The sequence below is a fragment of the Fusarium mangiferae genome (assembly GCF_900044065.1).
Source record: "Fusarium mangiferae strain MRC7560 genome assembly, contig: FMAN_scaffold010, whole genome shotgun sequence".
Taxonomy (NCBI): Eukaryota; Fungi; Ascomycota; class Sordariomycetes; order Hypocreales; family Nectriaceae; genus Fusarium; species Fusarium mangiferae.
Genome location: NW_024573930.1, coordinates 802,787 through 824,347, shown reverse-complemented (window position 1 = coordinate 824,347; position 21,561 = coordinate 802,787). Strand labels below are relative to the sequence as shown.

The window sequence follows — 21,561 nt, the reverse complement described above, 5'->3', positions numbered from 1 at the left end:
CCAACCCATCCAACATCCTCCCCCCCCAAACTCAAGCTCAGCCCGCCCCGCGCTCCATTTGGCAATAACATCATCCATCTCGTCGACCCAATCTTTGTTATTAACCCCTGTCTCTCGATCACCGTCCTGACTAACCCTATTAAACGCGCCGTTCAAGGGTTATATGTCATCGTCAGCTCCAAACCTCAAATCACAATTGTCGCTCTTTACTCGTCGCGTACTAGTTACCTTAGCAGTGGATTGGAAATCTGCCCCAGCCTTTACAAGCGCTCTCAGAGCCTTGTCTCTCTCCCACCAATAAGTCATATGTTAAGACAACTTCAACTGCCTCTATTATTAGCTGACCCAGCTCTACCGAAATCTTTCGAATTTGTGGAAACTCAATACCGTACGGATACCGGGACGTACACATCCACTTGAACCAGTACTCCGTACAAGACCCTGCTCGTCTTACACTCACTCCTCCACATGTCTATCCACGTTTGTTTGTGCTCGAAAAGCTTTTCTTGACGGAGCCCTTATCCTTCTTCGTGAGCTTCTGATACTGTTACTTCTGCTCAAAGTCACCTATTTGTGTCTTATTCCCAGTGCCAGAGTCACATTCCTGCCCGGGCCATCTACCCGTGGTTTGATGACCTGCTTGTCAGTGGGCGTGGGATCGGTCCCCTCGTCAGGCAGTCAAAGGGCACCAAGCTTAAAGCTCTTGGCCGGTTCCCGGGACCCACGAGTTCAGGCTCTCTCATTGAACAACGATTTGACGCCCCGTCAGGCTTGCATCTTGCATACGACAGGCTCTTACTTCAGGGAACAAGGACGTTTTTGGCCTTCAACCTCATCTCCAGGGGCTCAGCCAACTGCTTGACCAGTCCACTCTGAAGTCAACCGTGTCCCCGCTGCTGCCGTTTTTCTGAAATACGCCCCCTACGTGGATCTGGAATCAGTAACCAATCTAACATCTTCCCTACGGCAAAGGGCCCTGACAACTTTGCATCGATCAATCTCTACTCCCTGTCACAGGTGACAGTGCCCCTCCGTTTCCCAACCGCGATACATGCATTCTTTTATTGTCGTTGAAGGCCCCCCTCGCATTACCTTACAACTATCTCAGACCTCCCTCGTCAGTGACCAAAGAACCATCTTGCAAACCGCCGCATGACACGAGAACTAGGTTCAAGCTTCGTGTACGAGACTTATCAAAGTGTGACAACAGAGTCACAACTACTAATCCTTCCCTTCACCTCGACTTCTTCTTGGGCACGTCTGTAGGAAGCTTTTGGACCCCTCAAGGCACCTTCTTGCACCTTTTGCCGTCCTTCAGATCTTGAAAAGGATTTGAATTACTGGTCAACCCGCGATAGCGGTTCTAATATTCACTGTTTGTGAAGAAACGCCCGTTGAAAACCCGTTCGAAACACCCCTGACCCTCTGCACAGTATTATTGAGACTGAGCTGCCAGTAGCCAGCCCTTGGTTACTCGCACTTTCTGCTCCGTCGGAGTATCTCGAAGAACGACCTGTCCGCCTTGCTGCTTAACATCACTACTCCATAACTGAAGCAACTCTAGCCAGTAAACAAACTTTTGGAAAGCATGCGAATCGCGACCTGTTGACTAGATTCTTTCCTACTTAAACAACACTGAAGCATCGAGTCACTTGATATCGCACTAATCGACCAGTCACAATGGGAGACTACTACCATCACTTCCTGTCTTCGATGTCCGGGGCAGGGATGAATCCTACGACATCCCCGGAGGAGATGCTCGACCCTCGAATGCATGGAGCACCGATACCGATGGTATCTGCGCCGTTACCCGGTCCGTATCAGCAACTTGGATATTTTACCGGGTTTCCGGATCCCATGATGTTCAATCAGAACAAGTCGCAGAAAGCTCGCAGAAAGTCTGCGGCTGGTACCCCTGCAGCAGTTGATCATGTCAAGCATCGAAGAACACGATCAGGCTGCTTCATGTGCCGCAGTAGGAGAGTTAAGGTATGTAGCTGAGGACCGAGTAGGAAGCATGCCTAACTTTCCCAGTGCGACGAAACCAGACCAATATGTGAACGTGCGTGTAGTCTTGCAGGGACTTATTGATTTGGAGATGGAAATGCTAACAGTCTCAAGGTTGCAAGAAGGGAAATAGAGAATGTGTCTATCCGGACCCCCCGTCATCAAAAGGATCCTCAACCTCGAGCGGTAAATTCAAAGATACTGCAACTTCTGCTCAACAAACGAGTCCAACTTCGTCCAAATCAGAGGATGACGAGGACATCGAACAAGAGAGTAAACTAGAAATGATTGTGGACCAAGACGAAGATACTGAAGACCAAACAAAGTCTTCGGTGCTCTCCAGACAGTCACAAAGCGTCTCGCCATCGACCGCAACAGCAACACCAAGTAGCCTTGCAGCTGTCTATTCCTCCTCCGAGTTTCCTATACAGACAGGCGAAGCCGACTGGTCACATCTACCACCGGAGTACCAACAAAGCCTCTCCTTTTTCGTGGAAAACCTCAACCATTTCAATTATTGTATACCCCTGGACTCGGATGGCTTTTTTACAAAGATACTTCCGAATATGGCCACTCGCCACGAGCCCTTGCTCAACGCGCTCGTAGGCTTCTCTGCATACCATATTACTCTTCGAAACCCACAGGGAAAGCTCCAGGACTTTTTACAATATTACAATAAGAGTGTAACGCAGCTCTTGGGCTTGTTTAAGAGACGAGAAAAGCCTAACGTTGCTACTCTTCTCACTATTCTGCAGCTTGCCACTATCGAGGTATTTGTTAATCCTTTCTCGCCAACCAACGTTCACATTCTAACTGTACTGCTTAGGAATATTTTGGCGACTGGGTCAATCTAATGGGACACCAAAAAGCAGCTTTCGAAATAATAACGAGTATATTCACCCCCCAGACAGTGATGCAGACACCCGTTGGCCGCATGTGCCTCAGCTGGTACGCCCGATTCGATAACTTCGTTGCCCTCATGGGAGGATTCCCTACCGATCTGCCGCGCGAATGGTTCCAAGCGATGTTGGACTTTTATCAATCCGGGATTACGTCGAACCCAGATGAGTTACATTGGAAAATCGATGCGTGGTCCGCACGGCTTCGCCTGATCTCTTACGATATGTCGATTTTGTTTGCCCGAGGTAGTAGAGGGCAGATACCCCAGGAGGACTTTGTGAAAGAGCATGAACTCTTGAACCAACAGCTCATAGAGTGGAAGGAGAAACGCGACCCCGCCCTGCAGGATCCCAAATATCTTATCCGGGATTTTCCTCCAGCAGAAACTCTCGACCCGGACGACTTTGTCAATCCCTATACGGTTGGAATACTTTACGATTTCCCCCTGTTCGATGTCACAGTTCTATGCGCAGAATGGAATAGCATCATGATAATGCACAAATGCCAATCATCAGGAATGAGACCGGACCAACTGTTTGCGGATCTAAACCGCCATGCATATAGGACATGCCAATATTTTGAAACATTGGAGTTCTGGCCTTCAACTCCAAGAGGCGTTTTGGTTCTGATACAAGCATGTATCGCTATTGCAGCTCTTTTCTGCCCTCAGGATGCGAGGCATCACATGTGGTTCCGCCGAAAGTTTGCTTTACTAGAGACTATGGGGTAAGAACAAAACTCGTCTACATCCTCCAGTCGAAGGGTCTTAAATCGAATTATTACTAATTATTGAGTAGGTATATTCATCCTCTTCCGCTACGTACAAAAATGGCAGAGTTATTCCGAGAACCCGACTGCGTAAACTGGTGGCTGCCAAATGAAGAAGGATTCAGCCCAGTATTACAGGAAATCCGCAATTTTGCGGATGAACGGAACGCTGCAGCTGTCACAGCCCAACAAGAAAGTGTTCGTGAGGTTCGACATATTTTCGCCAAGATGTCATTGATGGACGATGCAAACGCCCCGTCAAGCTCTAGCCCAGACTCTGCTTCAGGGCCAAGGGTTGATTCATCCGGTGCGAAGCGATGAATGTATTCAGGGGCTGGGATCTATCCCGAACCACGCAAGTGAACAGAAATTGCAATACAAACTCATCATTATTTAGATTATCCCCCTATTTTTCTTCTACCGTCCAATTCACCTTTGTGGGCAGATTTTTGAGATTGTTGTTTCTCTAGCAGGTACAAGATTTCGAGGCAGGCTACCAGTTACAACACTTCTTTTCCTTGGCCAGAAGGAAACTTCATGGTCTGTTTCGGGGTTACACACGCAAGAATAGAGTAAGAAATCATTACGCGTGGTATGGTAGATAAAACGCATTTACAGTCATGATACTGGCACATGGAGGAGTTATTGGAAGATTGTGTGTTTCAACAGGCATTTTGACGGTACCATTACCGCCGTCAGGTTGGTTATGTATTGACTACTGAGGATGATTGTGTGGTCAATTGTGTTATTATACAGTGGGCAGGTAACTCTGCCATGCTATACTACCATATCCTAAAAGACAAGATATGAAATCAAATGGATATCGCCTTGATCCGTCTATTACTTCTCATCCTTTTTGGTTTCGTCCTCTAACTTGGTATCTGTGGTCTTTGCCGCATCCTCAGAGGATTTGTCCTTGGCCTCTGAGGATTCAGGGGCATCCGCATCTGGTGCTGAGTCTGCAGATGCGTTTTCCTTTGTCGGCTCGTCCTCTGCAACGCCCGTATCTGTAGATTGCGCAGACTCGACAGAGTCCGCGGCCGGCTTATGTTCATCCGTTTGAGTGTCATCATCGTTTGCAGAGTCTTGTTCTGAAACAGACCCGACGACTGTCTGGTCGGCATCATCGTCAATTTCTTCATCTTCATCGTCATCATCATCGTCATCTTCTGCCTTCTCAGCTGGGGGATTGTGGGACTGTGCCCCGGATTCTCCCACGACTGATTGCTCAACAATAACAGGGACATCGGCCACTTCTGGCTCCTCCTCCACGGGTGAGGGAGCGGTCAGGTGCATATCCTTTAGTTTCCTGGAGACTCCAGCGGTTTCCTCCTCCTCGGCTTCAATGACAGTTGTCACAGCACTTCCCGTTGAAGGACTACTTCGAATGTGTCGTCGAGTATTTGTTCTTGTTGGATGCATGTTGTCTTCTTCGGCAGGAGGGCCTCGTTGATGAGACGAAGGCTTGAGGATGGTGGGAGGGGGTTTCTCGGGCTCCTGTTCAGTATGGGGTGCCTCGAGTCCCTCCGCCTCGGGAGGCAACTTGTAGTTCTCAGCAGGCAGCAGATCATACAAGTCGCATACAGTCTTAAACAGGACGTACAGTCCTGTCTCGGCCTCTACAGACCAAAACACACCACGATGCTGAAACCAGGCATGGGCGAATATGCGATGCAACCTGCGGAACACATTGACGAGATTCTTGACGCCCACATTCTTACTGTGGTTGTCATTATGGACGACAAAGCGGCTGGGGAAGATCTTCTGGTCGGTCACAACGTTTGCAGCCCAGTCCAGGGTGTGACAGCAGTAGTCGATGGCGCAGCAGCTCTTGGGCTGCTCGTGGACAGCGCAGAGGAACTGCCATTCGGAAGCGCGCATTTCAGGGCACGTGCTCGCACTGCATGGCGGGGTGTCGAAGAGGAAGCCAACGATCAAGGAGTTGCACTGCGAGATGAGGAAGCGGCAGAGCTCATAGAGCCAGATGGTCCGGTCGACGCCATTGGGAGGTGTCGCAAGCTGTAGCGCAGTGCCACGGGTGATTGGCTGGGTGTTGGAGGACGTATGGTAGCAGTGGAGGGCGGCTAGGTGTTCTTGGAGTTGAAATGCAGAGTCGAGCTGGATCATGTTAGCTTCAAGGTTCCCACATATTATGATGACGGCGCAAACAAGGTACCTCTTGTAGCGGTATCAAAGGAGGTCCAGCAGCCATATCTGCTGCTTTTGTTCCTGGGTGTATCCGCCGTCTAGAGCTGGCTTCAAGCTGCGATTGCTCCTGGGGCGTCGTATGAAGACTGGCTGCAGGACCGCCAGAAGGAGACATGGGTGCCATTTGAATCTCTGCAGCTGGCGGAGGGCTTGGGAGCCTAGGGGAGCTCGGTGCTAAAGACATGGTCTGCAAAATTATGGTCGCTGCTAATAAAAACTTGCGATGTTGAGCGCAAAAGATCTGGGGAGAACTGGGCGGTTAATATCACACAAGGCTGCGCTGGGTTGACAAGTGGCTGGCACGGCAAGGGGAGGCAAGAAAGCCCAGGACCATTATTTCAAGTGACGAAAAGACTTAGGCCATCTTAGTGCATTTGAGTAGGTCTCTAGACCAGCTAAATTTGGCACCCTGTTCTAGCGTCAGCAGGTTTATTACCCCCAGAAGCCTATGCAGGGCTACCTTAGGCTCACCAGGGGGTCTAGGGTGGGGATTCGCTATATGCATAACAGAGAAATGCCCGTCGCATGCAGCTAAAGGGGACCGTGCAACTTATACCACGGAGCTTCTGAATGCATGATTTCAAGATATTTTGTGAGTGCTTCTTATTGATCGAGAAGAGTCTAAACTTACGACGAAGAGAATTCGATATTTGCCGGCCGTTAGAATTACTCCCCGAACGTTCTTGAACTTAAAAGAAAAAGCCTGATCTAAACGGCCAAACGTTAACTACAACAGTCATGGATTTTGACGACGATGCCCCGCCAGAGTTGGTTGATACAACCATCAACGATGTGGATGAGGAGATTACAGTCAAGGTTCCCATCACAATTGTGACAGGTATTACTACCAGCCACTATTTGCTTCATTCGCTAATAGCTGATAGGATATCTCGGTGCTGGTAAAACCACTTTGCTAAATTACATCCTTACGGCTCAACATGGCAAAAAGATCGCTGTTATCATGAATGGTTAGGACGGACCACGATTTGTTGAAAACAACCACTAACATGATCTAGAATTTGGAGACTGTAAGTGCTCGGTTGTGAGATTGTCGTTACGTTTCTAAGTCGTACTGCAGCGCTTGACATCGAAAAGTCCCTTACTGTGAACAAGGGTGGTGAGCAAGTTGAAGAATGGCTAGAAGTTGGCAATGGCTGTATCTGCTGTTCCGTGAAGTACGTCTTGGATGTACGGCAGCCACCCACTACAGTGCTAACATAATTCAGGGATACAGGAGTCAATGCGATAGAGTCTCTCATGTCAAAGAAAGGTGCATTTGACTACATCCTCCTCGAAACCACTGGCTTAGCCGACCCCGGAAACCTAGCCCCCCTCTTCTGGGTGGACGACGGACTCGGAAGCACAATTTATTTGGATGGAATAGTCACGCTCGTAGATGCGAAGAATATCTTGCGCAGTCTTGACGACCCCAATGGTGTTGTCGAAGGACACGACGACCACGGTCATGGCCCTGTCATGACTACAGCACATGTTCAGATCTCCCATGCTGATGTGATCGTAATCAACAAAGCCGACATGGTTACAGAGACGGAACTCAACCGGGTCAAAGCAAGAATCCAGTCAATCAACGGTCTTGCTAAGATCCATGTAACGGAGAGGAGTGTAGTCCCTCAATTGGAGGGGTTCCTGCTTGATTTGCACGCATATGACCAATTCAATGAGTCAGACGCAAATGCTAAGGGACATAGTCACCTCGACCCTGTAAGTTCCCGCCTGATATATGATGTTTGTAAGAGGTTATGTAGCTAACCGGTCAGACCATATCGACCGTCACCATACCCGTTGGTCGCCTTGAGCCAGGACAACTGAACACAGTTGATCGTTGGCTACGATCGGTACTGTGGGACAGCAAACTTCCTGAAGAAGAAAAGGAGGGTGATTTTGAGATTCATCGGTCCAAGGGACGGCTTGTGTTTGCCAATGGAGAGGTCAAGATGTTGCAGGGGGTGAGGGAGGTCTTTGAGATAAATGACGGGCCGTTGGGAGACGAGACGCCCAAGGAGGGGAAGATTATTCTGATTGGAAGGAACGTAGCAGGTGTTGGATTTGAAGACAGTTTCAAGAAAGCCCTGAGCTAGCCTTTATTACGTAGAGTCAAGAATAGAATAGAGGTGCATGATAACTCTAGGATGTCTGAGGTGTTTCATTAGTGGTGGCTGGTTACTGAAGGAGTTGAGCTCTGCTGGAAGGTTAATGAATGGGAATTGACTTCCGTAACTTCTCGCCTATACTAACTACCGTTGTTACTCAATATGGCACGGTGTCTAAGAGGTTGCTGTTTATAGGCTGGTGTTATTTGTAGGCGTTGTTTGTTGGTGATGTTTGCCATGATGTTGAAGCGTCCCCACTTATTCCCGCCCGGATCATCGTCCATTCCACCTCATTCCAATGTCCAGCCTTCTCTCTCAGTGAGTGAGCCCTTCTCCAACCAGTAGCAAACCTAAAGCCCCAGGCGAATAAGGCCAGCTCTGAAAGCAAACGATCGCATCTACAAACAACATCCCTACCATTTTGTCAACCTCCGCACAAAAACGCATCGACGTCGCACCGAACGAACCCTCTTGCTACGACACTTCGAATTAACAACATTGTATTCCAGCAGCACCTCCACTTTGTTGATCGCGACAAACCTCTACAGTCAATCATGAATAGGCCAGGTAGGACGCACCCCCCACGACGTTATTCCTTCGCAGCCCAGACCCCGCGCTGCCAGCGAAATCTGCAAAAACCTTCGTCATCCTTCGTATTTTTTTTCGGCATATCATCACGCGAGAGAGAGCTGTGCGCCAGCACTTACGCTCACGAGCCTTGTGAAACTCCCTTGTCGGCTTTCAACCCCCTCCGCGACCCTCATTGACCCTGTTCGGATGTCGCCACGATCGCTTCAATGGATCTAAACGCGGATCAGGATCAGGCTGGGGGCATGTCGGAGAGATTGCTACGAGCAGGAGGCTGGATGGTCAAGAATCAAGCAAGCACGCGAGCATTGGCAGGATAACGCTGACGATGTCATCGAATCGTAGGGGCAGTGCCACAGACACTCCGCGGGATGCCTGGTGGCTTTGGAGGTCAACAGCAACCCCAACAACCAGGACGAGCAGGAACGAATCGATTACCGAACGGAAAACTAGGTATGCGCTTCAGAAGTGATTGCGATCTCCGCGCTGTTGCTTTGGCTGGGTTGCATCGAAGACGGCCTTAGGCTAATACCGGGGGACAAATATAGGGAACAACAACTCTGGCTGGGCGTTTGGAGGGGTTCCCATGGCGGGAACAGGTCCCCAAAACGCAGCTCGTCAACTTGGCGGAAACGTGAGCTTCGCACAAAGCTTGTCGGGCTCTCAACCTGCAACATCACTCGACCTATCGTACGTATATGGCTGCGGCACACATAATCGGAGCTTCAATACCTGTCCGGTATTGAATTATTCGAACCGAAGCTAGTCACAATGACGCGCTTGCTAATGCAGACTAGCGAATTCCCATCATTATCGAACAACGCCCAGATGTCGAACCCCAGCCAGTCCTCTATGTGGTCGACAGCGGGATCGCGAAACCTGGGTGGTCCCAGTCCGCGCAACCAAGCTACCCCTCAGCAAGGTGGCCAGGATGATATGTTCAGTCCCACCTCTTCCAGAGGGCAAGGCGGGTTCAGATTCGGTAACCAAGGCAACATTGGACAACAGACTCAATCAAGCAGCGTTGACGACTTTCCACCATTGAATCAGACCTCGAATGGCGAGATGGGATCAGATCGGACGGCGAGCTTGATGTCATCATTGGGCTTCAGCTCTCAGGCCACCGGCGCTGGACCCTCGGCAAGCATTAGGGGGAATGGTCTTCTGAACGCTTTGTCGGCTACGAGCCGAGCGAACGAAGCCAGGTCGCCGCCTGGCATTGGAGCCCCTGGTCGGTTTTCGTCATTCTTGCCCGCGATTCCAAATGCTTACTTTATCAGGCTCTTCAAGACCGCAAGACGGCAAACCTCCTGGCCTGGAAGAGCCCCGGCAAAAGTCTTCCAAGGAGGATGCGTTGCCAGACGATGCTTCTAATGTAGCGGATTATAACAATGCGGACTATAGCGCCACGAATTATGTGGCACAAACCATGCAAAAGCGACTCGATACTGAGAACGTCATTGACCCTCTAGAGGGTATGCCAGCATCCGACAAGTGGGGTCTCAAGGGCTTGACAACGTTGATGAACAACTATCCTGACTACCACGCGATGGTTGTGGGAATGGACCCTAACTCGCTAGGTCTTGACATCAATTCTCAAGAGTTTGTTTTCTCTAAACTAGCGACGGGGGGGCTTACTAACAGGCTTCTCAGGTTGTTTTCGACTCAGATTTACTCGCTGTTTGATGACGCACCTCCTCGGCCAGTCCTCTCTAATGGAAGATTTCGACTGCCGGATTGTTATAACGTGACGAATGTGCAACCCATTGAGAGCAAAATTCAGAGTTTCAACGAAGAGACTCTATTTTGGATCTTTTACAGCTGTACGGCAGATGTAAAGCAACAAATGGCTGCAGTTGAGCTGTAGGCGATATTCTGTTTGTGCACTGTATTGAAAACCACTGACTTGTTGACAGACATTCTCGAAACTGGAGGTGGCACAAGAAACACCAGATCTGGTTGACCAAAGACGAGCACATGACTCCTCAAATACTGAGTCCTACCCACGAGCGAGGCTATTACGTCGTCTGGGACACAAACTCCTGGCGCAAAGAGCGTGTATGTGCATCTCGGAGGGGTCTAGACGATAGCATCTAACAAGCGCACAGAGAGAACTCACTCTATACTATGGCGAGCTAGATACAACACTAGGTCAGGCACAGGTTGTGCCTTGATAGGAGGAGCACTGAGCACTACGATTGGAGAGAATTTCCTTTGGAACAGGTGTGCATGGGTGACTGATACGTGAGAAACGTATAAAGGGGCGTTACGGCATCAAGACAGGGCAACTGTTTCTCGTGGGGATGGGATCGGACCTGGGTTATGAATGAACGCTCTTCCATCACTGAGGGCTGGCTTATCGCCTGGATATGGGACTGTCGTGTCAATAAATGATGCTTTTCAGTTCTGCGCAATCACTGTTTGCCTTGAATGTTGTGACGTATATGAGAATTCACTGTGGCCGCAATGGACGACAGGCCAGGGTTTGACTTCAATGATTCTACCCAATCATCAATTATCAGGAATCGACATTTGAAAGTGCCCCAACCTAGGCAGCATCTTATTTGGTTCTGATATCAATCATGTCAAGTTTGGTCATTAACATGATTAGCCGAGGATTCCCCACATGCAATTTGACGTAGCGCCCCCGTCTTTCGGGGTGGGCTCGCTGCCGTAAGAGCAACGCTTATTACATGCCACCGACCCACGACCCAAGCTCTCTCTAGCTCGTGCGACTACAACTGTACATACTTATCGTCATCTCGGCATCTTTCTTGGACGGCCACCGATTCTCGGTCGAACCTTTGTAGCCTCCTATAATTCCTCCAAACGTCCGCCTCTTCCTTGCGACTCATACATCATGGCGGACGACCAAATCTCATTGCCATATCTACTGGCCATCCTGGTCGTCTCGGGCTTGATAATACGATATCTGTTCTTTGGAGGACCGTCGCCACCTCAGCCCACACGATCCCCTGAAGCTTTCCTCCGGTCAAGAGAGATTGCAGTTGAGAGAATACAGCAAATGTTTCCGCAGGCGGATCGACGGAGTATTCTATGGGATCTGCAGCGCAACGGAGGAAACATCCAGAGCACGACAGAGCGAATACTAGCAGGACGACTGGACACGGTATGCTGAACCTGTGCTATTGCCCTTTCAGGTCTCTCGCTGACAAGTATCACCACTAGCCCCCCGTGACTTTCCAACCACCGCCTCCTCCGGGCCAATCCGCACCGAGCAGCAGCGCAGCGACGGCGTCTCGACAGCCGGATAAGCCAGCGCAGCCGGATCTTATCACCCGGTATAACCTCAAGGACAAGTTGGATACTGCGTCGCAGGAGGAGCAGGATGCCAAGGGCAAGGGATGGAGCTCGAACAGGGACGAGAGGCAAGCTTCGCTGCAGAGGAGGAGGGATGAGATGATTCTTGCGGCACGGAGGAAGATGGAGGCTAAGCTTGCGGCTGAGAAGGCAGTTCAGGGGAGTTGATAGGATAGAAAGACGGATGATATAACTTAGTAGATAACAGGGTGGCCAAGCATTGTTTAGTTATGACGGTGGTGTTATGTCGGTGCCCTTTTGACGGAGACAAGTGTCTGGTTTTCTTCCACGATACTCATATTTAGACAAACATGTACTTGTAACGATACTTGGTTAATCATTTAACCAACCTCAAGAACCTAAAGTGCTTGTATAGCGTGTTGTCAGATCTGCATAGACGCTTGTTGGCATGTAAGCCAACCCTGCTCTACTGCATATCGATTATCTTCTGTTGATCACATGCGCAAACAATTCAAGCAGTTTTTCCATCTTGCTAACAGAGACTTAAAATACCGTTATGGCGAGATATCTGCCACAAGTCTAATAACATATATCTAGGACTCACAATATTTCACTCAAACTTCTTGTTTCTCAGACTTATTCTGAGATTTACGCCTAACAGCCAAGTCTCATGTGAAGCTGATACATAGCAGTCAGAGATGTGGCAGTGCTTGCGTGGCTCTGTGGCGATGGTCTCGGGAGATTGTCAGGAAATGAATATCTAGCAACTAGCGCAGTGCTAGGAGTGCCAGAAGGCCTCCAGGTACAATCAAAGCGAAAATGAGGATTGGTCTGTGTTCCTGTGCATGACTGAGGTAACCAAAAGGTTTAGAGGTCCAGTTGAAGCTATCTTAGCATAGACATCTCAAGATTGATTACCAGGAATGGCATAAACTCAATATCTTACAGATTAGACAGAGAGACCATCTGATAGAACACCTACTCTCACAGAGATAGTGATATAAATCATATGCCCCAACTACCTCGGATGATAGGTAGCTCATTGTTGGAGTTGCAGACAATAGCAACTGGAGTCTTGTAGTGGGGTTCTGGGGATTTGGTTGCTGGTACAAATATAAGACCCCGCCACATGTTTGTTTTCTTCTACATATGCGCGGGCAACCGAATGAGGTACTCTGACAGGAATCTGCTTCAGCTACGCCAACAGGTTCCAAGTTCAGGAACAGTATTAATTACCGCATTCCAAGATCACTTCTTAGTAAAGTCACCTAGAAAGAGGCGTTACGAAACATCTGCCGCGAAATTCAGGGTCCAAACGTCTATCAAAAGGCGAACCCTGTAGCTGAGCCACAGCCATTCAACGCGGCCTCGTGAACTAGGGTCCTGGTAGTTCAAGTGTACCACCCTTCGACTTCACCCATTCATTCACCTGAGCTCCGCCTAGATCCAAAAAAGGTACAGTACCTATTCTCCGATCACCAGCAGCTTCAGATCTCCCTCCCTCTTTCTTTTTGGCTCTTTCATCGCATCTCCCCCTTCATTCACTGACCTTTCCATCCCCTCTTTAGACTAAACGTAGTCTCATCTTTGGTCATACAGATTCGCTCCTTGATCAACAGCCTCACGCTGAATATTTGACGTCATCTTGGTAATTCTCCCTTTTCCTTGGATCAGCAACATGCCAATCAGTACCACCAATCCGCTTCTGTTGCTGCGCATGTCAAGAGGCACAGTTAGCTGAGGTAGCCACCCGACACTGGGTCCGTCCTTGCGACACTCCATGGCTGATCAGATATATCCTCTGTGCCCTACGCTCTCTGGTCGTCCCCACGACCCCTTGCTCAACCTCGTTGATTTGATCTTGACTTTCTAGTGAATATACGTGCTAATATTAAACCCTCAAGGTACGACTTCATACTCGTGCACCTCGATCGAGAACGTACCCTGGCATTTGAGTACAGTACCCCATTGTGCAACAGTGACCAATTCGAACACCAACGACAAGTCTCTCGCAGACCTGAAACGCCGCTCGATACAGACGACACTGAGGACGGCCTTGATGCATTTCCACAAACTATCCGATTGTTGATACCCGAACTCTTCAAGACTACAAGTACATATCCTGAGGTTGCGTGAATCTAATTGCCAGTGGACCGGGGCCCTTTCATCGCGATGGGTACACCCCGAGACTACTATGCAGACTTAGAGCTGCCACCGACGGCAGACGCCGCGGAGATTCGAAAACAATATCGGAAACTTGGTACAGACCAACGAAGCTCTTGCCCTTCATACAGCTGCTGACACGAGTTGTAGCTCTCAAATATCATCCAGATCGCAATCCTGGACGAGAGGCAGAAGTGAACACACAGTTCCAGATTATCCAAACAGCGCACGAAATTCTTTCCGACCCTGAACAGAAAGCCAAGCACGATGCTTCGCGAGGGCGCGGTAGATTCCCAGGAGCTTCGGGTGTTAAGGGTAACCCTTGGTCAAACGTCAGCGCCCAGTATCCGCCCCCTCCTCGGCGCAACAATGCAAATCCTCGAGCTCCGCCATCGGGCGCACAAAGATGGCAACGTTTCTCTACGGGGGTTCCTCCCACCGCAAAGCAGTATACAGCATCAGATGCCGAATCGAAGAAGAATGCTGCCAGAGCATTCGAAAACATGCGAAAGGGTGCATCGGCCAAAGCGAACGATCAGCCACGACCTCCCCCTCCACCTCCACCACCACGGACTGAATTTGCCAGACAACGTCAAGAGGCCTCGTTTGGTGCAAGAAAAACAGGCTTCCATCCTCGGACAGCAGGGGGCGATGAACCACCTGTATCAAGTAGCAACTACAGCTCGAGACCTGCTTCAGAACGATATGCGCAGCGGTTTGGCTTTGACATTCCACAACAAGCACCTCCTCCTACTCCCCAACGGCCGCCTCCAACTGCGATGCCTGATCCGTTAAGCCAATTCAGAGACCGAGACAGTACAGCCGACCCCCGACAAAGCACTCCTTATGCGTCATCAAACGGAGGCGAAAAGACCAACCCTTTTGACGGCATCTCGATCAACCGGGCTAAGAGTACTCGGGAAGCAACTCGCCAAGATCAATCTGCCTCTGAGAATGAAGCCATCAACCGACAACGCAGCGCCAGTGCACCGAAGGGTGGAAAGGCTGAGGACGTTCCTTTGAATAAGGCCTCTGAACAACCTTCGATACCTCGGGACCCGGCAGACCGTCCTAAGGCGCCGTTGAAGAAAACTCGCAGTGGCTTCAAGAGTGTTCCGCTGGGACCTAACCAGCAGGCCACCGAGTTTCCCGCAAATGATAAGCGTCAGTGAAAGTCGTCTTTTCAAACATCTTATTACTGACTATGAGACAGCAACTGATTCACCTGGTGGCCCAACAATGTATGCCAATCCATTTTCTACAATATCCAGCCGCCCAATCCCGAAGAGCTCCAACAAGTGTCGTGGTCACCACGGGTATGATTCCTTGGGGAATCATTGCCCATATGAAATCCCCATCAAGCCTACTCAGTCGTCGCCTAGTGGTAGACATGATTTAACTCACCATTTGACCACGTTTGAGCGCCAGCAACAGGAGCTCTTACGGCAACTCATCAACAACGCGAGTCCTGATAGCCCTGCTAAGAAGCCGAAGCTACAATACAGCGACTTTAAAAACCTCAGCATGCCGAATCGTGCTAACAAAGTTTACTCGAACAGCTTTAGTTTCCCTGTCAACGATGACACTTTCTCACGAACATCACCTGACCACCATCGGTTCTCTCGACGAAGTACTGACGATATCAACACTAGTTTTGCTGACGAAGAAGATGCTGCTGGGTGGGCGTTCAATGCTGGTGGAGCTGAACAGGATAGCCCAAGTAGGCCCCGAAAACCAGGTCGCCAATCCCCAGGGAAGCGGCCCGCAATGAGCGGCAAGAGTACACCAAGTTTCATGTCCGATGCTGAGAGATCCGACTCTGCTAAGCCCGAGTCGGCCTTTAACCCTGCAGGTTGGGATTTTGGTCCCCAAACATTTGTTCCTCAGCCGTCAAAGTCTGTATCTCCCACGCGGTCTACCCGAACAAACTCACGAAAGCCGAAGGCGTCCAAAAAGTCAAGCCATGCCAATCTTCTGGACGACAGCAGCAGTGAAGATGAGGTATTGGAATGGCGTGGTCGAAAGGTGCAAGAAGAACCACCTGCTGCTGAGAGTCCCCAGGCTATGGACATAGATACTCCCCCTGCGCCGTCTTCCATGCCGCCACCTCGACCTCCCAAGGTACCTTCGCCCCAACCAGTTCAGACTACGCCCTCACCACAGCCTGCTCAGCCTGTGAGCCAACCTCAGCAACCCGTTGGAGCAAACCAGGCTCCTGGAGTAGTACCTGCTCCGCATGCTGCCCGGAACATCAACGTCGAACCCACCAGACCCGAGTGGCGACCTGGCAATGTTGACACTGTCAATGGTAACGAGCACAGACCTGAGAGTCCCAGAAAGGCATTCAATCCAAACAACATGGGATCTGAAGACAGTGAAGAGTTCCAAGCAAGCTTCGCTGACCTCAGAAACGTGGCGCCATTCACTCAACAGAGCTCCGGCTTGAAGTCTTTTTCTGACCTGAAGGATAATTTGCCATTTGAAAGCAAAGCAGCGCCTCAGGTTCCAATGAAGCTACCCAAGGTCCACCCATTGATCTTTCCGACAGCACCTACAGCTCCTCAAATCCCAGCTGCCGCTGCTGTTAACGGCGTCAAGCCTAGCGCGCTTACTTGGGAGACATATGTCAAAGATTTTGAACAATACTTGAAGCAATGGGACGCGTTCAACGCCCAAGTCGTGGACCATTTTGCCACCCGAAAGTCGCACATCACTCGTACCCGAGAAGAAAAGGGGTATTCATTCTTGGAGAACCGGGGTGATGCTGACATTCAGGAGTATTACAACTGGCTCGAACAGGATATGGATGTTCGCCGACGCTGGGCGGCTGCATGCGAGGAGCATGAACACCGATTCCGAGAATTCATGGCGTTCCGAATGAAGATGAAGTGATTGATTGATTTTGTTTTGCGGAGTTGACAGTTTATGGATTGGGTCGAATTTCGTCTTAATGTCTTTTCATCGTCAACATGGGATACCAAGAAGACCAACTGCTACCTACTTAGCTGTTGACCACTGGAGAGGATACCACATATAGCAACGCGATACAGAGTGATTTTCGGGGTTTCTACAGGAGTCCACAAGATGACGAGGATAGCAGGTTCTGGATCTGGGAGGCAACAGGCGCGATGCAAGCATGGGGTGCGTGGAGCTGGCAGTTATGTTGCATTGCCTTACGTTTGATAGTGGTTTTTGTTGTTGATTATTAGTGGCAACTGAACTGGGCGATTTGCATCAAGGGCGTTCTCGCTGCAGACGAGACTGGAGCTTCACTGGCATCAGCGATTTGGTCTTTGGAGACGGGAATCCAAGACGTGTATATGATGGCACGAGTTAACCATAGAAATAGACGAGATGGTACCTCTCAAGGCGTGGGCAGTGTCAGGCACTGGCAGATTCACGGTGGTGGTGCGCTAGCCCCTGGCTCGGGTTGTGAGATTTGAGATTTAAGAACCTCTCTGTGCGTGCGTGATTCGCTGTGCTCTCTGATCGTGAGAGCTATATAATTCCCATCCTCCAAGGCTTCTGCCTTTCTCTCTTCCTTCTCCTCTTTACATTCTTTTCTGACCGGAGTCAGCAGTCTTCAACAACAACAACAATCTCTGAAGCCCCTTCAACAGGCTCTTTACCTTTACAAATAGCAGTCTGGAACTGAACCTTGACACTCAACAGGTAGGTTCTGGTTATTATTCCCCTTATTGTTCCCCTCTCTTATCCGTTTGCCGGTGACCCTTGGACCACAATCGGAGTGCGTTGGGTGGTTCATTGCAATGGCCGTTTCGTCCGGTCTTTTCTAGGAGCCGTTTGCTTTCTGCAATTGTCTAGTGAGGGGGTGTTCTTTTGTTTACTGCCCTTAACACTTTCTATTCTTCTGCTCAAACGCTTTCTCACATCTTTACTTCGGATTTCTAATATTTAAGTGCTCTCGTTAACAGACTTAGGCCTCATCTCACTGCTTCCTTCACCACAACGCCCAACTTGTCTTCCACATTCCATCGGCGGTTTATCTGCAAGCCCTTTGCTAAGACATACCGCTTCTTCTCATCTACGCTTTATCTTCAAACCTCTCGCCTCGAGCTTCGCCTCTTCTGTTTTCTTTCAAAGAATTAACACGATTCAACTGACACAATGTCTGACGCTGCTGTCAAGCCCAACGCCTGGACCGATGAAGCCAAGGTAAGTCCCGATCATATCCCCGATCTATCCTCAAGGAGTCTAACCAGTACAACAGAACGAGCTTCTTCTGCGTATCATCGCCCAGTTGAAGCCCGAGGGCAAGTCCATCAACTGGTCAGAGATTAACATGGAGGGACGCACCGTGAAGAGTCTCCAGAATCAATGGACTTTTTTCAACAAAAAGATCGAGGCTTTCAAGGCCCAGTCGAACGACGGAAGCTCTCCCTCAACCCCCGTCAAGAAGGCAACCCCTGGTAAGCCATATGCCCCCTTTCTAGTCGCGACATTCTAGTAGACTAATCAACTCCTTCTAGGTCGGAAGCGAGTCCCCAAGGCCAAGAAGGGCGGATCGGACGAGGAGGATGCCTACGAGACGCCCAAGGTGACCCCTCGTAAGCGTCGCGCTCCTAGTAAGTCGATGCTACCTAGCCCTCATATCAAGCCTTTTACTAACACTAGTAACAGAGACTCCCGACAGCGAGTCCAAGGCTGTCAAGAAGGAGCTCAGCGACGCCACCGTCAAGGATGAAGATATGGATGAGGATGACAATGTCACTGGAGAGATCTAGCCTCGTATATTTTCCCCATGATGTCGGGGAATGTCGTCGCCAAACTTTCAACAGACACAGGAAGAAGGGAATCTATACTATTGATGCCATCTGCTAGAAGTCAGATGAAAGGTGTTGGTGGACATCTAGCAAGAAGACAGAGCAGAAGAGGGACATGTATAGTCTACATGAGTGACTATGGAAGCTGGTATTCGTATTAGCTGATAAACATATACTGCCTCTGCAATATCTCTAGACTCTTTGATTGTGTGAGGATTGAGGAAGCCCCGTCTAGAAAGTCGCGATGTCTTTCCGACCACGACATCGACCTCTTAGTAGTACTGAAATAATGATAAATGTTGCAAGTATAAAGAAGTGTCTATTCGATGTAGTTGTCTAGATATTGCCTTTCTAGGTGAAGTTGATCGGGATTGGGCCGACTCTAGGTCGGTTTGTGGGGGTTGCTAGATCGCGATGGGGCCGGCATTTATAGAACCCGACAACCAAGAATCAGGCGAGATTCTACTAGCGATTGGCCATTCCCCAACAACCTTCAATTGATAGACTCAACTTTACTTTTATATATAAATCTGAAGTTTCCTCAATCGTCTCTTTGTTTAGTATCAATGTGATTGCTTGCTAGTACCTGAAGAATTGAGGAATTGACGATCATGGCTTCAACTACCGGTGTCGGAGACGAAGAAACGGCACCGTTACTAGCGACATCGCCGACTTCATCAACTGGCGTCATTCATTCTCAGTATCAATCACTAAGCCAAATCAACAGCAATAATCAAAGCGATACCAGTAATACCAGCAATACCGACCCCGAATGGACGCTCAGCCAAAGCGCGCAAAGGCTCTATATATCTCATACACTCTCAACATGGAACTCACGCGTCTTCGAATTCGGCAGCGTCTTATATCTGGCATCAATTTTCCCCGGAACCTTGATGCCCCTTGCGATATACTCGGTAGTGAGAGGTGCTTCTGCTATCACGTTGTCATCATGGGTCGGGAGTTATATCGATCGTAAAGACCGCCTTAAGACAGTGAGACTGTCAATCGGTAGGTCATTAGAAGCCTTCATGACAGATGACCCTAACCCGAGTAGTCTCACAGCGACTTGTTGTTGCTGCCTCATGCGCTATATTCTTCCTACTTAGCAGAGCCGAAAGCCCTTCAGATGAGCTGCGGGTCGGTTTGCTTGCAGCCTTGATCTTCATGGCATGCATTGAGAAACTGGCCGCTATCATGAATCTCGTGTCAGTGGAAAGAGACTGGGTTATTGTTGTGGCACGCTCAGATACTACTGCGCTTCGAAGTATGATTTCTCTCAAATATCATATGGATGTCACTAACACACACATACTTATAGCCATGAACTCGCAAATGAGGCGAATTGACCTTGTTTGTAAACTACTCGGACCTTTCTTCATAGGCATACTAGATGGTGTTTCCACGGAAACAGCAATTCTTGTCAACCTAGCAATGAACTGTGCTTCAGTTATTGTTGAGTATTTCACTATTGCCAAAGTAAGTCATACACAACTTACACAACCTCAACATGATCTTTAACTGCAACAGGTCTATTACCAAGTACCCGAACTGCAGCATCCAAAGACTACGCCCCCTATTGTACCACAAAATGAGGAACAGCAGGCTCGTCAGAATGCCTGGGTGTCATTCAAAAAGGCTATGCAGAAGACATCCAGTGATCTTCGACTTTACTTTACACATCCTGCATTTGCACCATCTTTCTCAATAGCGCTCCTTTACTGCACAGTTCTGTCTTTTGGTGGAGTTATGGTTACATATTTGTTAGCGAGTGGATACACTTCAGCTCAGATTGCCGCAATGAGAATAGTCTCGGTGACTCTTGAGGTTCTCGCCACATGGATTGGACCGTGGTTGATGAAGAGAATTGGACCTGTCCGCGCCGGTCTTTGGTTCCTCAGCTGGGAACTGGGGTGTTTAGCAATCGGTGTATCAATCTTCTGGCGATATGCTGACAACGTTTTGGTATCGACACTGGGACTTGTCTGTGGTTCGATGTTGAGCCGGATCGGACTTTGGGGGGTAGATCTGTCTGCACAGGTCATTATTCAAGAGGTAAGTTCTGTTGTGGGATGAGTTGAGGAACTTTTCTGACCATGCATTGCAGGAGGTTGAGGCAGAGAATAGAGGAGCCTTTTCTGCCGTGGAAGCTAGCTGGCAAAATGTGTTCGAGATGTGCTCATACACGTCAACCATCATTTTCTCGTCACCCAGTCAGTTCCACAACCCGACAGCACTGAGCGTCACAGCAGTGTTCTTTGCATGGCTACTGTACAGCTCCTTTGTCAAGAAGCGACGAGGACATCTCGTCCACTGGCCGACTTGCATGTCCCCGGAAAAGCAGCAGGCAACGATCGACGAGCTGTTCGAGTCTGGGCCGTCGAGGCGAAGAGAGGGGCTCTGAATGTTTGTATGATATGCATATGCAAGAGAGGATCGCACGAGACACGTTGGTGGTCACCTGGATCGGGAAGCAGTGCAACAATGATAGGATAGCACAGGATCTCTTGTGGGTTGGGAACCCTCCACGTTTATTTCCGTGTCTCGGACGGCAGCGGGTTGTCTTGGATATGCATGCATGGCAAGGCCTCGTGGATCGAGGAGTGACCCTTATAGATGATGCAGGTTTGGTTACATGAGGGAGGACAGCAGTGATTTTTGGATCGATGTGTATGACGTGAAGAGACTCGAGTAGGGGGAACTGTCTTTGGTTTCCCTGTTAGTCAACCAGTGCTCCAAATCGTGGATTCTCT

General features: G+C 49.4%; 8 protein-coding genes across 8 annotated transcripts; 7 read left to right on the top strand and 1 right to left on the bottom strand.

The window, feature by feature from the left end:
* Positions 1-1,680: 1,680 nt before the first annotated feature.
* Positions 1,681-3,996, top strand: FMAN_02376 (uncharacterized protein; the record flags this gene model as incomplete). Its single annotated transcript, XM_041835724.1, has 5 exons — positions 1,681-1,989; positions 2,035-2,062; positions 2,122-2,777; positions 2,834-3,633; positions 3,705-3,996. 5 exons carry the CDS (start codon positions 1,681-1,683, stop codon positions 3,994-3,996), a joined length of 2,085 nt encoding a protein of 694 aa, XP_041685860.1.
* A 519-nt stretch (positions 3,997-4,515) lies between these two features.
* Positions 4,516-6,067, bottom strand: FMAN_02375 (uncharacterized protein; the record flags this gene model as incomplete). Its single annotated transcript, XM_041835723.1, has 2 exons — positions 4,516-5,793; positions 5,852-6,067. 2 exons carry the CDS (start codon positions 6,065-6,067, stop codon positions 4,516-4,518), a joined length of 1,494 nt encoding a protein of 497 aa, XP_041685859.1.
* A 554-nt stretch (positions 6,068-6,621) lies between these two features.
* On the top strand, positions 6,622-7,982 carry FMAN_02374 (putative dopamine-responsive protein; the record flags this gene model as incomplete). The annotated part of the gene is made up of 6 exons (XM_041835722.1): positions 6,622-6,721; positions 6,768-6,851; positions 6,900-6,911; positions 6,962-7,058; positions 7,110-7,605; positions 7,662-7,982. 6 exons carry the CDS (start codon positions 6,622-6,624, stop codon positions 7,980-7,982), a joined length of 1,110 nt encoding a protein of 369 aa, XP_041685858.1.
* A 566-nt stretch (positions 7,983-8,548) lies between these two features.
* FMAN_02373 (uncharacterized protein) lies at positions 8,549-10,756 on the top strand (the record flags this gene model as incomplete). Its single annotated transcript, XM_041835721.1, has 8 exons — positions 8,549-8,561; positions 8,928-9,035; positions 9,131-9,272; positions 9,380-9,813; positions 9,863-10,184; positions 10,236-10,445; positions 10,499-10,640; positions 10,691-10,756. The coding sequence occupies 8 exons, from the start codon at positions 8,549-8,551 to the stop codon at positions 10,754-10,756; spliced, it is 1,437 nt and encodes a 478-aa protein (XP_041685857.1).
* Positions 10,757-11,442: 686 nt separating this feature from the next.
* On the top strand, positions 11,443-12,071 carry FMAN_02372 (uncharacterized protein; the record flags this gene model as incomplete). The annotated part of the gene is made up of 2 exons (XM_041835720.1): positions 11,443-11,712; positions 11,772-12,071. 2 exons carry the CDS (start codon positions 11,443-11,445, stop codon positions 12,069-12,071), a joined length of 570 nt encoding a protein of 189 aa, XP_041685856.1.
* A 1,965-nt stretch (positions 12,072-14,036) lies between these two features.
* FMAN_02371 (uncharacterized protein) lies at positions 14,037-16,919 on the top strand (the record flags this gene model as incomplete). The annotated part of the gene is made up of 4 exons (XM_041835719.1): positions 14,037-14,124; positions 14,178-15,191; positions 15,241-15,268; positions 15,587-16,919. 4 exons carry the CDS (start codon positions 14,037-14,039, stop codon positions 16,917-16,919), a joined length of 2,463 nt encoding a protein of 820 aa, XP_041685855.1.
* Positions 16,920-18,155: 1,236 nt separating this feature from the next.
* FMAN_16180 (uncharacterized protein) lies at positions 18,156-18,772 on the top strand (the record flags this gene model as incomplete). Its single annotated transcript, XM_041835717.1, has 4 exons — positions 18,156-18,203; positions 18,259-18,457; positions 18,518-18,613; positions 18,669-18,772. 4 exons carry the CDS (start codon positions 18,156-18,158, stop codon positions 18,770-18,772), a joined length of 447 nt encoding a protein of 148 aa, XP_041685854.1.
* Positions 18,773-19,422: 650 nt separating this feature from the next.
* FMAN_02370 (uncharacterized protein) lies at positions 19,423-21,212 on the top strand (the record flags this gene model as incomplete). The annotated part of the gene is made up of 5 exons (XM_041835716.1): positions 19,423-19,819; positions 19,866-20,075; positions 20,130-20,287; positions 20,339-20,863; positions 20,916-21,212. The coding sequence occupies 5 exons, from the start codon at positions 19,423-19,425 to the stop codon at positions 21,210-21,212; spliced, it is 1,587 nt and encodes a 528-aa protein (XP_041685853.1).
* Between the last annotated feature and the right edge of the window lie 349 nt (positions 21,213-21,561).